The sequence below is a fragment of the Tiliqua scincoides genome, chromosome 6, assembly GCF_035046505.1.
Source record: "Tiliqua scincoides isolate rTilSci1 chromosome 6, rTilSci1.hap2, whole genome shotgun sequence".
Lineage (NCBI taxonomy): Eukaryota > Metazoa > Chordata > Lepidosauria > Squamata > Scincidae > Tiliqua > Tiliqua scincoides.
The window spans coordinates 7292924-7306520 of record NC_089826.1 but is presented as its reverse complement, the minus strand read 5'-3'; the positions used below and the strand labels follow the sequence as shown (position 1 = coordinate 7306520).

At 40.1% G+C, this 13597-nt stretch overlaps 1 protein-coding gene across 1 annotated transcript in view; it reads left to right on the top strand.

Moving 5' to 3' along the window:
- Positions 1–12396, top strand: part of MOB1B (MOB kinase activator 1B) — a 38678-nt gene extending 26282 nt beyond the window's left edge. Inside the window, exons 3-6 of the mRNA XM_066632166.1 lie at positions 2822–2915; positions 4693–4826; positions 7262–7425; positions 8540–12396. Of these exons, the coding sequence (XP_066488263.1) occupies positions 2822–2915; positions 4693–4826; positions 7262–7425; positions 8540–8617 (470 nt within the window). The 3' untranslated portion in view covers positions 8618–12396. The remainder of the gene's footprint in view (positions 1–2821; positions 2916–4692; positions 4827–7261; positions 7426–8539) is intronic.
- The last annotated feature ends 1201 nt before the right edge of the window (positions 12397–13597 follow it).

Sequence of the window (13597 nt, the reverse complement as noted above, 5' to 3'; positions counted from 1 at the left end):
TAGCAGTCAGTGGCAAGAAAACTTTTTTTTAGAGATAAGAGAATGTGCCAAGGTAGCAGCAACCCACCTTGTGTATTACATAGGAACAGATGGCAGACTAATCAAATTCAAGGTGAATATGTGCAAAGAGTGTATCTTAAGCCATTTCTGCCCAACATTGCATATATGCAACAGGAACCAAATGCGTACACCTGCAGGCCGGGCAGAAATGGGTTAAGCTCTACCTAAGTAATGCTATAATGTGTGTTCTGTTATTACTGCAATATTGGCTTGGCTAGTACTGGCTAGTTCTTGCTTGTGGTTGCCACCAACCTTTCCGCTTTGTCTCCTGGCACACAAACGGGGCTTGAGAGAAAGGTGGAAGCCTTCACTTATTAGGGTGAGAGAGTGGGATCTTGTCCTGCTGCTGTTTGGAAGAGACTCCTGTTGTTTCTTCTCAAAGTGTAGCACAAATGAGAGCTCTGGGTGATGGATCTAACATCCTCCTTCCCAGAGCACCAGGGATAGTGTTCTTGTTAAGTGGATTTCAGGATGTCTCAATATAAGGTATTTATAGCACAGGCCTACTTGCAGCCTATAAGACTTTTGATAAACATTCTAGTTTTGATGCTTGCCTCTGACTGAAAGTGGGGTGGGGTCTCAGGCACCTAGTAGGTCACAGTGCATAGCTATTGGGCTATCCAGCTGTTACAGTGTGATCAACTGTAGTCTGTGTTCTCCATGGGTAGCTGCTGAATTGACAGCACTAAGATGCAGCAGCAAGTGTGTGTCGAGGCTGAAAGACTTGCCCTCTTTTCTGGGGATTTTCCACAGCCGTTTCTTCTCATTTCAGCTTCTGTTCTTGAGCAAAATGTCATCACTGTTTTTAGCAAATGTTAAATGCTGATAATAGCACTGTACAGTCAATTCCTCCAGATTCTAACCACAGCTGATTTGCTTTACATACAAGCCCTTCCCCAGAATTGAAGACATCAGTCGTAGAAGTAAATTGTTACAATTGGAAAAAAGCTTTCTGTCAAGATACTGAAGGAAAACATGGAGTAAAGAAACTTAAAATTAGGACTGTAAAACTGATTAATCAGATTAATTGATAAAAAAAATAACCTTATACTCACCTATATCCTCTCTAGTTATAGAGAGCCATCAAAGGATCCTTTCCTCCAACAGAATAAAATGCCAACTTAAAAACTACACACAACAAATTTGACATGTTGTCTTTAGTCTCAAGAACTATCAGTTAAATCAACATTATTTGATTAAACCAGTTCTTCCTTGCAACTCCAATGCACAAAAAAAGCTTTTCAGTCTTTTACACTGAAATCCTATATATGCTTTTCTGGAAGTAAGCCTCACAGAACACAGCAGAACTTACTTGTGAGTAGACATGCATAGGCTTTCACTGTTAGTACTTTCAAATTCTTAGCAGTCTTCCAGATTTACAGGTGGGGGAACTGAAACTGAGAAAGAAAGCTATCCTAGGCCATCCAAGTGACCTTGACTGGTAAAGATTTCAGCTCAGGTCTTTGGTTCCAAGTATATCCCCCTCCTGTTCATGGCACACTGTAATATCAATAATATGATCCAGTCTGTTAAATATCAAAACCAGTGACAGAGGCAAACGTGAACCAGAGACCTTCAAGGAACAGAGCTAGAACTCAACCCTGGAGCTCCTGTTCAACTAGATTCAATAAATCTTCTGGACCCAGATAGCTTTTTGCCAGCGCCAGCTCTTTTCCATCTGTAGATACCCTGGAAATATTTATAATTGTGAAAGGCAGGGTAAAATGGGTTAATGTTCATACAATCAACAAGTTTGAAGCTGGAGCATATGCTGTGATTTGGAGTATTTTATTCATCCTGACTCTCATAACGTCTTTCTCTGTCTGCAGTTACAAGGTTTAAATCTTGTTAAAGGTTTGTAAAACCAAGTTCGCGAGAATGTGGTTAAGTGTAAGCATGGCCACAGAAAGAAAAGGAGAAATTACTCATGTATCCCCTGTCAAATGTATACATTTTCTTAGAGGTCATATGAACCATACTTGTAGTATATCATCATCTTGTATGCAGTAATGCTGAAAATATAATTTTTGGTGTCAATACCAGCCGTGCAAATATGAATTCCCTGGAGAATTGTTGATCAGATTTTTGGACTGAACATAGCGGGGCAGAAATAAATAACAAAACATAAGAGCTTCCAGTTCTGTGTTTCTTGACTGAAAGTGCATGGAGAAACCTGTCAGTTTTGCTGAATTGAGAGCATGATCTGAATAGTATTTTAATGAGTGACATTGAAATTGTTATAATTTGATTTCTCAGACATTGCCCAGTTATCTTGTGGAAGGTCACAAGTCTCTTAGAGCTGCTGTTGTGTCTGCAGACAGCTGAAACAAGAATAATTGCACAGCTCTTCATGTTTTCAAGGCCAGTCTTCAAATCCAGTGTCTAGTACTGTAATGGCATTTTGAAATAATCAACAGTTAGATACTAGAAAATGAAGCAGACCTATTTCAGGAAGAAACATTCATTTACTGAATGATTTTTAAATCATTTATACCCCACTTTTCAAAGGACAGTTCCTTTAAGAATAACAAACTTAATTTTTTTAGTGCAATTAAAAATTATTACAACAATAAATTTAAAACATGGAAAAGAGCAGAACAGCAGTAAATATTTCAGATTATTTTTGCCTTCCTCCTTTTGGATGGGATCGTGTTGGGTGTAGTTCTTATTGCTGGTATTCTGGTAACAAAGAAAAGGAAGGAGGTTATCAATGTAAAAACAGGAATAAACTTCAAAAATGTGTTTTGTTTTTTTAATGTAGCTGTGGACTTCTTCAACCAGATCAACATGCTTTATGGGACTATAACAGACTTCTGCACAGAAGAGAGCTGCCCTGTAATGTCTGCAGGTCCAAAGTAAGTTTTTATATGCTTCACTCAGTCAGTGAAACCATGAGACAGAAAACATTGTGTCTGTTTTCTTTTAACAAATAATGTAGTGTGAGATGTAACTGGGCCTGACAAGGTGGTGGAGAGAGAAGAGCATCCTTCTGGGTGGCAGTTCATGCGGCAAGTGAAATTGTGATCTAGCCAGTCAGCTAGTTGGTGGAAGAGGCAGCCGGAAGGAGCAGCATCCAGTAATGTCACTGGCTATCTGCAGGACAGATGGATGGTAGCTGGCAGCTGGCCTTGAAGCAGGGTTTGGCACCATCCCTATAAGGAGACTCCCTGATGAGAGGAGGAGAGAGCAAAGAAAGGAAGAACCAAACAAAGAGGGCTACAAGGGTATAGACAGAGGTCATAGACAAAGGAGAGAGGAGGGGCAAGGATGGAGGGTGAGAAGTTTTGTTTTGGACCCTGGAGAGGGAAAAGGCTGGCACCCAATCAGATTTCTCAAGGAAGAACCAAGCCCACTCTCAGTGCATGAGGGCAACAGGGCCTGTGAAGGAAGGAGGAATGGGCAGGAAACCAGGAGGATGAGAACTGCACTTTGACAAGTCCCTGGTTAAGAGCCCTGGGAGTGGCTGCCTATAGCCACCCTGATCAGATGCCCAAGTGAGGGCAAGGCCCAGGGTAGATTTTATTGAGACCCCTCATCACCTTTCCCAAAGGGATTGGACAGAACGGATACCCAGCAAATAGCCTGGGGCCTGAGAGACCCTTTCCGGGACTGTACTGAGGTACCCCCTGAAAGGCCTTTTCCATTACTATACTGTAGGCAGAGAGTCTCAACAGCAGCAGGAGAGAATAAGTACTAGGGTTGAAGAAAACATGCAGTTAACTTGGGGAGAAGAGTCAACCCTTCCCCTTTTTTTGTTGGGTCTGATAAATTGCATTGCACTGCAGGTCCAGACAGATATGTCAAATAATTTTACAAGCTCCTTGGCGCTAGAGTCACTCCACAGAGGTGGAGGACGTGGAGATTACCCATTCCCTGGGAAGCTAGTAGTGCCTTTTATTCCTACCTTTAAAGGTTAAAAGCCTAGAATTTTCTTTATTGAAGTACGTACATACTTATCTGTTACGTTCTTTTTTTGAGAAACTTGGTTGCATGATGTGCATTGTTGACAGGGATACATGTCTGCAACTATCAAATCAGGAACTCCTTTGCTTGTCTTGTGATTGGGAAAGGGCAGTTAGTGGCTTCTCATGGCCAAAGGATTACCTGTTGGTATTCTTTCTAGGGCATTGGTTCAAGAATTGATTTGATTTTGATGGTCCATCTTCAGTGGCAATCTTCCCAGTGTGGCCCACACTCGCTCCATGTTTTTTGGTCTAGTGCGACTGTTGTCCAGTGCACCAGTCCCTGTTGTTTAAATGATCTGGAAAAAGTATCTGACCAGTGAGTAGCCAGTTGGCTGGCAGTTCTTTTGACGTGATACGGGATCCAGTGCGTGATTCTGGTGCTCCATCAGTTGTCTGTTTGGCAGATGACATGTCCTGCCCATCTGTGCTTTGCAGAAGAATTGATATTGACAAGTATACAATTTCCTTGCAAGATGAAAAACTAGTTGTGATATGGCAATGTGTGTGTAAAATAGCTGTACTTCAAAAGGGGGGATTCAAAGTCTTTATGAATGCAACATGAAGTAGGTCTTTGTAGCGCGTTCCATTAGAAAGAATCATTTGTTCAGTACACGTAGACCTGCATCTGTTTAAAGATAATACTTCTTTCCTTTCTGTTTTATTCCAGGTATGAGTACCATTGGGCAGATGGGACAAACATAAAGAAGCCAATCAAGTGCTCAGCACCAAAGTACATTGATTACCTTATGACCTGGGTTCAGGATCAGCTGGATGATGAAACGCTATTTCCTTCCAAAATTGGTAATCTTAAAATGTGGACTTAATTTACAAGCGTGATCAGATGTTATTTCTGAAGCAATATGAAAAAAATCTGATTCATCTTTAACTTCAAGGGAAATTTACACACAGTTCTTAAAAATAGCAATCACAACAGCTGTTGAATTTTCATTGTTTTTACAGGACTAATTTTAACTGTGCATGAAAGACTCAGTCAGTGGACCAGAACATAGATAATTTTTAACCCTCTTTAGTTAAAAGGAAGAGATATTTGAAAATGAGCAATGTTTGCTCTACCTTAAAAAAGCAAAAATGTTTAGTTTCCTTCCTAGAAAGAAAGCAGTAATAAGCACAAGAACCATTTTATCTGAGCACTGCTATTCTCTTGTTGACAGTAATTGCTAAATAGTCTGTTAAGGAACTGCTGTATTCCTTAGGGGAAAATTGCTGTTCTGGCTTAGTATTGCATCAGAGCTCTCATCTTTACACTGTGTTCATTCTTTTGTTAAAATAATTGCTTTATGGTGTAATCCTATACCCAAGCGGCACTGGTGTCCCCAGTGCTTTTTTTGTAAAAAAGATTTTGTAGAAATTTTTATTTTTTTTTAAAGTCCCAGGTAGGACTTAACCCACAGCCTCCAGCAGGGGGCTCACTCCAGGAGCTTAACTGTGGGTTAAGTCCTAACTGGAACTTTAAAAAAAAAAAAAAAAGGTCAAAAAAGAGCCTGCCTGGGACTGAACTTTGAGGAGTTTTGCAGCCTCAACTGGCCCCCCTTTTGGCAACTAGCAACCAACCTTTATATTTTGCAGCCATGGAGCACCTTCCCACCTAAAAAAATAAAAATAAATCATTCCTCAGTGGGATTTGAACCCCAAGCCTCTGGCTCCACAGACCTACAGTTTAACCACTGAGCCACCAGAGCTCTTAGGCTCAAAGTGTTTGGAACTAGTACTTGAGGCACTGATAGCCACCAGCTGGGCTGAAGACCTTACATATTAGTTCTGAACACTTTGACAATAGGCTTTCCTATAGCCCAATGGAAAGAGTGCTGGGCTGTGGAGCACAAGGTTGGAGGTTCGAATCCCTCCCTAGCCAGCAGTGCAGAGCGGGGTGGTGCAGGCAGGGGAAAAAAGGTGGGGGCAGAGAGGAGGGGGGAAAAAGGTGCCGGAACGTGCGTTCCATTACAAAAAAAGCCCTGGGTGTCCCTGCTGTGTCAGCACAATATCTATTGTACCCTAAGCCTATTCAGTGCAAAGCAGGAGGGGAAAACGAGCAAACAACTCTGGGGTATAGCCCTCTCAATAACTCCACCTCTGTCCATGGAACCCCTGATATCATCCACTGATCATGGTACAGCAGTCCAATTTTGGTCTCTCGTTCAGGGAGCTGATCATCACAATTAACCCACCCCAATGTTGGCAGCCAGGGAAGTTCCATCAGGGTGAACCAAGCAGGGGGCGGATGTAATAGACACAGATCCATTGAGTAGGCAGCTCCTTCTTCCCTCCCTCCCCAGTGGCCCCAAGAACAAGTAATAAGGTAGCAGCTGCTATCACAGACCACGCAGATGACACACAGATATTGCAGCACCTCTCACTGCAGGAGTTCCTCTGGCACAGACAGCAGGGCAGCAAAAGCAGAGAACTGTCAGGAATCCCAACACCCAAAGCTTAAGTTATCACACAACTCACACAAACACACATTTCTGGAAAAATACTGTTTTGACTGCTGCAGACTAAAGGGGAAAAGATGGCTTTCAGCCAAGTGAAATAAACATACAAAGCCTGCCCAAGGCAAGAGTTTGATTCCCCATTATGGAGTCCACCAGCTGGAAGGAATCCTTTTGCTAGGTCTGGAATGAGTCACAAGGGGAGCCCCCAATAGCACTCAGGCAAGTCAAGGTGCTGGTATCCCACTGCACAGAGACCCAGGTTGGAACCCAAGACACGTTCTTGCATGATGGCTGGAATGGAGTGGCTTTATCACATCATATGTGGGTTAACACTCCACAGACAGGCAGCAGGACAGGATGAAGGTGAATCGGGAAGTGGGTGAACAAGGAAAGAATAACATGAGGGTTTAGTGACCCAGACTTTTATAGATCCCCTCCCCAGTCCTATGCATTCCTGTGTGGGGTGAGCTAATCAATGGGTTGAGTACCTAATCAGGTGCTCTTGATCTCTACAGTCGAGATGCGTTGGTCATTTTACCCCATGCTGGTCTCTGTCAATCCACACAACTAATAGGAACTCTGTAGTCCTCATGGCTGAGTTGTCATGCTCACTGCAGGACTGCCCAAGGGCAAAGTATTTACCTTTCTGCAGATCATGTTCCATCCTCCTGTACATTGCAGCTCTGAAACAAGAACTTGGAAAGCCATCCTCTGGATGAATCTTGAATATTATTGCAAGTGTGCTTATCTGTGTCACAATTAAAGACATGCCTTGTTTGTTTCTAGGCGTTCCTTTCCCAAAGAACTTCATGTCAGTAGCCAAGACCATACTAAAGCGTCTCTTCAGAGTTTATGCTCACATCTACCACCAGCACTTCGATCCAGTCATTCAGCTGCAAGAAGAGGCACATCTCAACACATCTTTCAAGCACTTTATTTTTTTTGTTCAGGTAAATAAGTACACAAATGCTGTGACTTAGTATTTGCTTGCTAGATGGAATAGCGTCTCTTAAGTGTGGAGTCTTCTGGCACACGTATTAGTGAAAGGTATTTTTATATTTTTAAAACTGTTGACATTCTTCTTGATCAGGTTCTTAATGCTGGTAACATGCCATTTGTCTTGTGCCAAATTAAGTTACATTCTGTGTCAAAGAATCACACAGGTTTTTTCAAACTGTGTGCGCGCGCATCGAAGATACACAAAAAATGGTGTAGATGCCTTATAGTGGAGACAGAAGAACCTGGCTGCTGCCATGTGATCTCAGCTTGTTTTCCACAGCCATGCGGACTACATCTTTGCATCTTCAAAATGAAATCCACCTTCTCACATGTGCGGTGTATGTGTTTGAACAGAGAAAGTACATAAACATCCACCATTGTGCACATTACCTGGAAGTTGTGGAGAATTCGCAAACATGATTAGTGCAGTAAAGAAAAACAGTTATTTCTGAGTGTATCTTCTCGAGAATGTTTTCCACTCTCAGTATGAAACTGGAACACCTGTGAGGTTTGGAACTAAGCCCCTTTACACTGTATGTAGAGTACAGTAAATACTGTTTAATAAGAGAAGCTTTCCATTGTTAGTGGAGTTTGCTAGTATTGGATCCCAGCTCTTCATAGTTCTGTGTAGTCCTGTCTATGAGTTTTGCACTTCTTCAATGCAGCTTCAGGATCATCCTGGAATTCTAGACTGGTATTAGTGACCCTGTGTTCCCCTCCAGGGGAGACTTGTGATAATCTGCACATGCCTTAAAGCGGTATGTGCAGACCTGGTTCTCTTCTGACCTCTGCATGAGCGAAAGGAATGGTTTCTGTGTTGTCTTCTCCACAGGGTGCTTCCTTTTTATCCCTCAGTAGGGATCCCTTTTAAGTCTTTGTTCAGCTGGCATTGCCCTTGTTTATATTCTACCATGCTAGATTAGCGGCTTTTCTCCCTAGCTTAATACATCATTTCAGGGAGCCTATAGGATAATTTGCTTACAGTTCCTTAACAAAGCTGTTTAACTCATGAATTGCCTGCTAAATATGCAACTGAGATGTTGGCTTTATTTCTGCCTCCCACAGGAATTTAATCTTATAGACAGAAGAGAACTTGCTCCACTTCAAGAACTGATTGAGAAACTCACTTCAAAAGACAGATAAGCAGAAGCGGATTTGTGCAAATTATTTGTTTCTTTAAGCAGGCATGTGGTGTGTTAGGGATTTGGACTGCAATCCTCTGCACACTCATTGAGATCAATGGGACTTACTCTTGAGCAAGTGTGTAGAGAATTGCAGCCTTAATTTTTTTTTTTTAATATAGAAACAAAAGGAAACTAGTTCTGTTTTTGTTTAGGCAACCTAGATTCATTCTCTGTGCTTTTATTAGAGTAACTCCTTTGTCTTTTAGTGACACACACAAACACAGTAGATGGCTTTTTGTTATTGTTCATTGTGTAATTTTCTTAGCAGATGTCGAGTGATTCTAAAGGAAAAAAACCATGCTTGTTGGGAAATGTGACACTGCTGGTTGTATGGGTTCTTCATTGCCCATTGAGACCCTTTCTCAGAAAGTCCTTAAGAAACTTAACGTTCTCTAAGTGCCTTGGCAGACTTGCTTCTGAGGTACAAAGCACATACAAAGAACATTGCTGGAAACAGAAAACACAAACTGCTACCCAGGACACTTAGTAACACTTGTTATGTGTAAAACTTTTTAAAAAGCCATAACTTCTATCAGTGATCTCCAGCTTTTAATACAAAACCATTGCCTTTAGAGATGAATGTGGGCTATGGAGAGGGGAAAAAGAGAGGTTGTCATTCCTGTATCTGTTATCCCTACTCAGCAACCCAACTTTCAAATTTTGCGTTAGTCAAGAACAAAGAATAGCGGGACTGGGGGGGGATTGACCACTTTCTTATATTTGTTCTACAGATTATCATTCAGATCCAGCAGTATTACTGTTTTGATTGTCCATTCAGGTTGCATTATCTTGTAGCTTTCCTACCCAATAAACTGTCAGTCTTTCAGGAGCATCAAGTGAAAACAAAAGGGGAAAGCAGTTTGGAAATTATGTCAAAAGGAACTCTTTGCTTATTTCAGTGTTAGGTGTCTCAAAGAGATGTTGCTATATGGACCTCTTGCTACTCCTTGCATCTTGAGCTCACAGTCTCTTTGCAATTACAGTTTCTCATGCTGAAATAACTATATCTGCTTATGTGAAACATAGCAGCAAGTCTATATAACTTTGTCTCTTGCGCATGCGTCCATGCATGCATGTACATGCCCTCATTTAAGTTAATGTAGCCAGTCATTGAAGTGACCATTGTCCAGCAATGAACTTCCTCCCTGATTCCCATAGCTTATATTTTATTTAGAGTTCTATGCACAATTAGATCTTTTCTGGGCATCTGAAACATCCCTGAGCATATAGATGTTAAATATCATGGAATGTTTGTTGTCACATCCTAACTTTCCCCTGCTTTTGCATCACTGACTTACATATGATTGAAAGCCATGAATTAGTCTACATAGGCTGGAGAGCTATCCATTATTAGATGAAGCTCGTTTGAAAGTCATGTCAACCATTAGCATTGTGACGAATAAACATTACAGACATGTATTGTACACCTATTGAAACCATAATTTTTCAAGTGCATGGATGTTCTCTTTAAAATCTTGTCTATATCATAACCTCATAGTATGTTTTGTGAGTCCACATGAGATTACATTCATATGCAATGCATGATTTGAATATTACTGTTTTAACAGGTATACAATATTGTCTGTAGCTTGTGAAGTGGTCCTGAGTTATTCGTAACCCAGTACTACAAGTAATACCATGATTTTGCTATCTAGCTCTATTTTATTTGTAGTTTTTGGCCTTGATAATTAGGTAGTCCTTTATAATTGTAGGTGGTGCATGGAGAATCACTGTTCTGCGTGCAGAATAGCACACATGAGACTAAGTTTCATATGCCAATTTTGTCCATGCTTGATTTTTAGAAGTCAGGTCAGGTTTATAATCTTGAAATTGGAAATACTAAAATATGTTTGAGAATTAATATCTTTTTCTTGCTGGGGTTTATAGATAGGCAGTTTTGAAATAAGGACAGCTATAATTTGAAAAATCTTTTCTAACAGAGGACTGTTTAAACATTTGCCATAGACACATTCTTGGATCTGAGAATTTGTAGGAGTCTTAAATAAACATTTTTATTTTAGGGTTGTGGTGAGTACTCTGGCCATATTATTTGTGTCATATTTATATTAAATAATTTTGAGATTACATGCTTCTAAAAACTTATCGTGAACCTTTCTTAAGGATATGAACAGAATGTGTGAAGTTCCAGATACTTACTGGCCAGGAAAATAATTAATAAAAACGTTGATTTGCTTTCATTGCTGACTCTGGTCAGATAATAAAAGTCTGGAGATCATTGAGAGTACTGTTTGGATAAACTCTGAGTGCATTAAACTCGAAGACAAAAGCACTGAAGATACTAATACTGCATTTAAAATTGGTATCCCTTTGCAGTTTTTTTTAATTTGTAAGTTTTTCAGTGGTTTTTAAGGCCCCCCAATGTACTGTTTTTTAAGAAGGGCATGTTAAAAATTCTAATCCAAAAGTCTTTTTTTGACTGAACAAGTGAAGTAGATCTTGAAAAGTAAAGCCTATAGTATCATTTTAAAAAAACAAAACCCCCACCAAAATCACAGTTTGGATCTGGGATTTAGTTTTAAAGGGATATTCTAGTAGATACTGGATTGCTTTCTGATACTAAACATTGGCTGTTATTCAGACATAGTGAACACTGGGAGCAGGCTATCTTTCTAGTCACAACCAGTCATTTATTAACATTGTTCTCCTTCCACTATAAAGGAAGATCCTTAGCTTCAAATCATTCTGAACCAGTTTTGCTACTGTTTCAGCTACCTGTGTATTCTCTCATTGCAACTGATGACTTCAAGAGGTCATCTACCTCGGTTAGATGAGACTGCAAAACTGTTAGCAATCATAAAAACAGGGGCAAGTCTATTGAAACCAGTCCTGTTGTGCTATCCTAGGCCAGTAATTTAATTTACTTCAGAGAGTTTACCTTGTTAGGACAGAATATTTAAATTCTGGCCACAGAAATTGTACGTCTGCATATTCATGTCAGGGATCCATGTTAATTGCACAAATGAAAAAATGTCCCCACAGTCTGCTGTTGGTATAGCTGAAGCAACATTCAAAAGAAGAGATGTCATTTTCTTTTCCTGCTTACTATGCAATGTAGAATTCCGAGTATTTGCAGTTACCTTGAGTTTGAATGCAGAGGCTCTGTCAACATATTAGGACTGAAATCTCCCTCTGAAGCTTTCTTGACAGGCAAAAGACCTATTTGCCTTTTTGATTCCTTTACATATTGATTCTTCACATCTTTTCAGGTGTTTCCTTTCTCTTCCTTAAGCTCTTGCTTTGAATTTGCCACACAAAGTTTTTAATTTTGTTTTATTAGGTAAAGTCCTGAACCAGCTGACTTTGTCCCCTGGAATACTATATTGTATGCAAAATGCCAGCTTTCATATTGTTAAATCATAACATGAACATGGACCTGCCAATTTTGCAATTGCAGCACATTGCTTAGTACATTAATTTTTCTCTTTGCATTGAATTTCTGTTAATGGGAAAGATCTTTTTGGGTATTCTTGACTGCATTGCTAGAACCACTAGCCACTTTAGAAGAGAGATTAATATGTAAAAGTTTAGTTGATGACCTTACTTCTGTCAGTTGTACACAGTTTCCTTTTTTAAGAAAACAGTTTCCTCTTAAAATTGCAAAGTAACTCAGATTTTAATATGCTTCATCTGTTTGCTTGGTTCTCCCCCTCCCAAGAACTGCCCTTTCACTAGTTTTTCATAGATTACCCTATTTTTAGGGGAAATTAATTTTTATAGCCACTAAACTGTACTCATTATTTTTGTACATGTATAACTAGGTCATTTGGGAACACAAATCTTTTGAAAGGTCATTTGGTTCCATGCTGTTTTGAATACATTTATTTGCAAATGTTGTGTTGCTAAACATTGCCACAAGAGACAATACCTTTGACCTGCAGTGGAGTTTCTTTAAAAAAAAAAAAAAAGGCTTGAATAAATACTCCTCACTGGTAATCCTGATATCTGGGGACTGCAAGCAGATCCACCTAATTCCTGCTCAGTCTTAGATGCAGTGTAGGGGAAAGAAGGCTAGAAAAGCACTGGAATCCCTTGCTTGTGCTCTGCTTTGACAGAGGGAACACTCAGGATCATATGGTCTGCAGAGTAACTTGCTGTGGCCGCCGTCTCCAGTCTGACAGAGTACTAGTTTTATGCATTCAGCAGAATCAAGTACTAAACCTTTCCTTGGACTTCTCCATTTTGAACTGCAATTTGTGCTGATGATGGGAATGGTGTGTTTGAATGAGGAAAAATAAATCCTGCAGCAAAAGAGCAGCACATTGAGAAGAAAGCTGACTTGCATCCATGTCCTTGACATGTTAATTATCATTTGCAAAGAATTTCCGTGTGTCAGGTGTGCTCAGCCTTCCCTGCTACCCTGTCTGCAATTGGAAGCGAAATGGTTCAGAATAAGCGTAACAGTGGATTCTGCTGATTGTATAAATTGGCTTTTCCTGTGCTTTACTTAGCTCTTCTCCCCCCCCCCTTCCTGTTTTTATGTGCTGTGTCTGGGGAATGTGCCTTTCTGCATGAGCTCATCAGGGACTCCCAAAATCTGGCACTGGGTCTGCTCACCAGAGGCAAAGGTATTGCAGGTACAACACTGTAATCTTGATGTCTGCTTCTTGAAATACTTCAAAGCAGTTGGAAAAAAAGGCTTAAAATATGTAATGTAACACAGAGACCTGTACTGTAAGCGGACTGTGCCAATATTACTTCAGTTTGTAGTCATTATTGATCAATACTTGTTTTAAATGCAAACAGCTTTTTGATTAGAAAAAAGTTGAATGTCTGAAATTCTGCAACACATGTATTGGAGAGATGTAAATAATGTATACAGATTGTTGTAAGTGATGGGATGAAAAAAATATATAAATTCTAGGCTTTTTCAGTAAGGAACTGAATGCTGTTTATAAGGAAAAAAATAAATAGCTATGTT